Here is a 2,835-nt window from a genome sequence, read left to right on the forward strand (position 1 = left end):
TACCCAACACTGGTAGCCCCCCTCCCACAGTACCCAACACTGGTAGCCCCCCTCCCACAGTACCCAACACTGGTAGCCCCCTCCCACAGTACCCAACACTGGTAGCCCCCTCCCACAGTACCCAACACTGATAGCCCCCTCCCACAGTACCCAACACTGGTAGCCCCCTCCCACAGTACCCAACACTGGTAGCCCCCCTCCAACAGTACCCAACACTGGTAGCCCCCTCCCACAGTACCCAACACTGGTAGCCCCCTCCCACAGTACCCAACACTGGTAGCCCCCTCCCACAGTACCCAACACTGGTAGCCCCCTCCCACAGTACCCAACACTGGTAGCCCCCTCCCACAGTACCCAACACTGGTAGCTCCCTCCCACAGTACCCAACACTGGTAGCTCCCTCCCACAGTACCCAACACTGGTAGCCTCCTCCCACAGTACCCAACACTGGTAGCTCCCTCCCACAGTACCCAACACTGGTAGCTCCCTCCCACAGTACCCAACACTGGTAGCCCCTCCCACAGTACCCAACACTGGTAGCCCCTCCCACAGTACCCAACACTGGTAGCCCCCCTCCCACAGTACCCAACACTGGTAGCCCCCCTCCCACAGTTCCCAACACTGGTAGCCCCCCTCCCACAGTACCCAACACTGGTAGCCCCCCTCCCACAGTACCCAACACTGGTAGCTCCCTCCCACAGTACCCAACACTGGTAACCCCCAAGAGTACCCAACACTGACAGCCCCCTCCCACAGTACCCAACACTGGTAGCCCCCCTCCCACAGTACCCAACACTGGTAGCCCCCCTCCCACAGTACCCAACACTGGTAGCCCCTTCCCACAGTACCCAACACTGGTAGCCTCCTCCCACAGTACCCAACACTGGTAGCCCCCTCCCACAGTACCCAACACTGGTAGCCTCCTCCCACAGTACCCAACACTGGTAGCCGCTAGAGTACCATCACCCGGGGGGTGAGTAACTCGACCTACGGAACGACACAGTCGTGATAGAGTGTCAGTTATACCGAATGATTCTCGCAAAAGTTATCGCCGAGATTCACGACTTCGCGACGACCCTCGCAAATTACAGCCATAGGGTGTTCCCAGCTCCTACGACCTCCAGGACGCAATGTTTCCCACCTCTTACGACCTCCAGGACGCAATGTTTCCCACCTCTTACGACCTCCGGGACGCAATGTTTCCCACCTCTTACGACCTCCAGGACGCAATGTTTCCCGCTTCTTACGACCTCCAGGACGCAATGTTTCCCACCTCTTACGACCTCCAGGACGCAATGTTTCCCACCTCTTACGACCTCCGGGACGCAATGTTTCCCACCTCTTACGACCTCCAGGACGCAATGTTTCCCACCTCTTACGACCTCCAGGACGCAATGTTTCCCACCTCTTACGACCTCCAGGACGCAATGTTTCCCACCTCTTACGACCTCCAGGACGCAATGTTTCCCACCTCTTACGACCTCCAGGACGCAATGTTTCCCACCTCTTACGACATCCTAGTACTCAATTCATCCCAAAATTACATTGATCTCATGAACGTAATTTAACGTAAGATAAACTTGTGTTTGACGTAGTTAAGACGCAAGAGTCACAAACACCTTGTGACGTCACCTTCAATATTTCAGTCAATTCTGTATCTTATTTCAGCGCCTCACCAGAAGCTGAGAACATTCTGAAATTAGATTTGGCGACAAAACTCCAGATTTGATTCCTTGGAAATCTTTCTTGATTTCTTTACATTTCGGTATGTAAAGTAGGTGTGTAGATAAGTAGATAAAGTACTGGCATTGTTATATACTGATGTATTTTATGTCATTGTTCTCTCTACGTAATTATGATTCAAATTACGCTGGATTGATTACTAAATTTTTTATATTATTTTTACTTTTAATTGTCTACTTATGTGTATGTGTGTCTGTGTATTTACTATTTGTGCTTGCAGGGTCGAGATGTTAGCTTTTGGACCCCGCCTTTCAAACCGTCGCTTGTCTAATGTTCTGATTCCCGACTTAATTTTCTTCAAATCTACGACATATTTCCTTGTCTCTCACACACAGGTCCCCAGGAAGCAGCCCGTAGGAGCTGTCTATCTCCCAGGTACCTATTTACTGCTAGATGAACAGAGGCATCAGGTGAAAGAGTGACCGCCTATTGGTTTTTACCCCGACTTAGTCTTTAATTGCCTTGTTTCTTGTCATGCCAAATTGAACTAAGGATTCCTCTCTGGGTTTTTATTTTTTCTCCTTTTTGGGCCAGAATAATTTGCCTACTGACGCTTCTGGGTGATGTATAGTCCATTATGTCTTATACAACCTTTTCTCTAAGATCTGTTTCCCATGGTATTCTTTCTGGGAATTTTCTCGTCTCACCATACTGATCCCCTCAGTATGCCAGTCCTTTGCTTTCTTGTTCTTCTTTGGGATGGTCAACCATACTTCCACCAGATACTGAAATGTCAGAACACTGGTCACTCATTCCCATGGGGGCTGCTTGTTTAAAGAAAGAGAGAGAGAGAGAGAGAGAGAGAGAGAGAGAGAGAGAGAGAGAGAGAGAGAGAGAGAGAGAGAGAGAGAGAGAGAGAGAGAGAGAGAGAGAGAGAGAAAACTTCTATTATGCCTGACTCGTTCAGGGTGAATATCAGATCAAGTCTAGATCATCACTTCCTCTCATTATTACCCAACGGCTTGGGCCTGGACGGTAGAGCGACGGTCTCGCTTCATTCAGGTCGGCGTTCAATTTCCGACCGTTCAAGTGGTTGGGCACCATTGCTTCCCCCAGTTCCATCCCAAATCCCGACCCCTTTCAAGTGCTATA

The 2,835-nt window shown here is 50.3% G+C and overlaps 1 protein-coding gene across 1 annotated transcript; it reads left to right on the forward strand.

Moving 5' to 3' along the window:
• The first annotated feature begins 1,130 nt into the window (after positions 1–1,130).
• On the forward strand, positions 1,131–1,568 carry LOC138360045 (uncharacterized). Its single transcript, XM_069319980.1, has one exon. It carries the CDS (start codon positions 1,131–1,133, stop codon positions 1,566–1,568), a length of 438 nt encoding a protein of 145 aa, XP_069176081.1.
• Positions 1,569–2,835: the final 1,267 nt, after the last annotated feature.

The sequence above is a fragment of the Procambarus clarkii genome, chromosome 94, assembly GCF_040958095.1.
Source record: "Procambarus clarkii isolate CNS0578487 chromosome 94, FALCON_Pclarkii_2.0, whole genome shotgun sequence".
Lineage (NCBI taxonomy): Eukaryota > Metazoa > Arthropoda > Malacostraca > Decapoda > Cambaridae > Procambarus > Procambarus clarkii.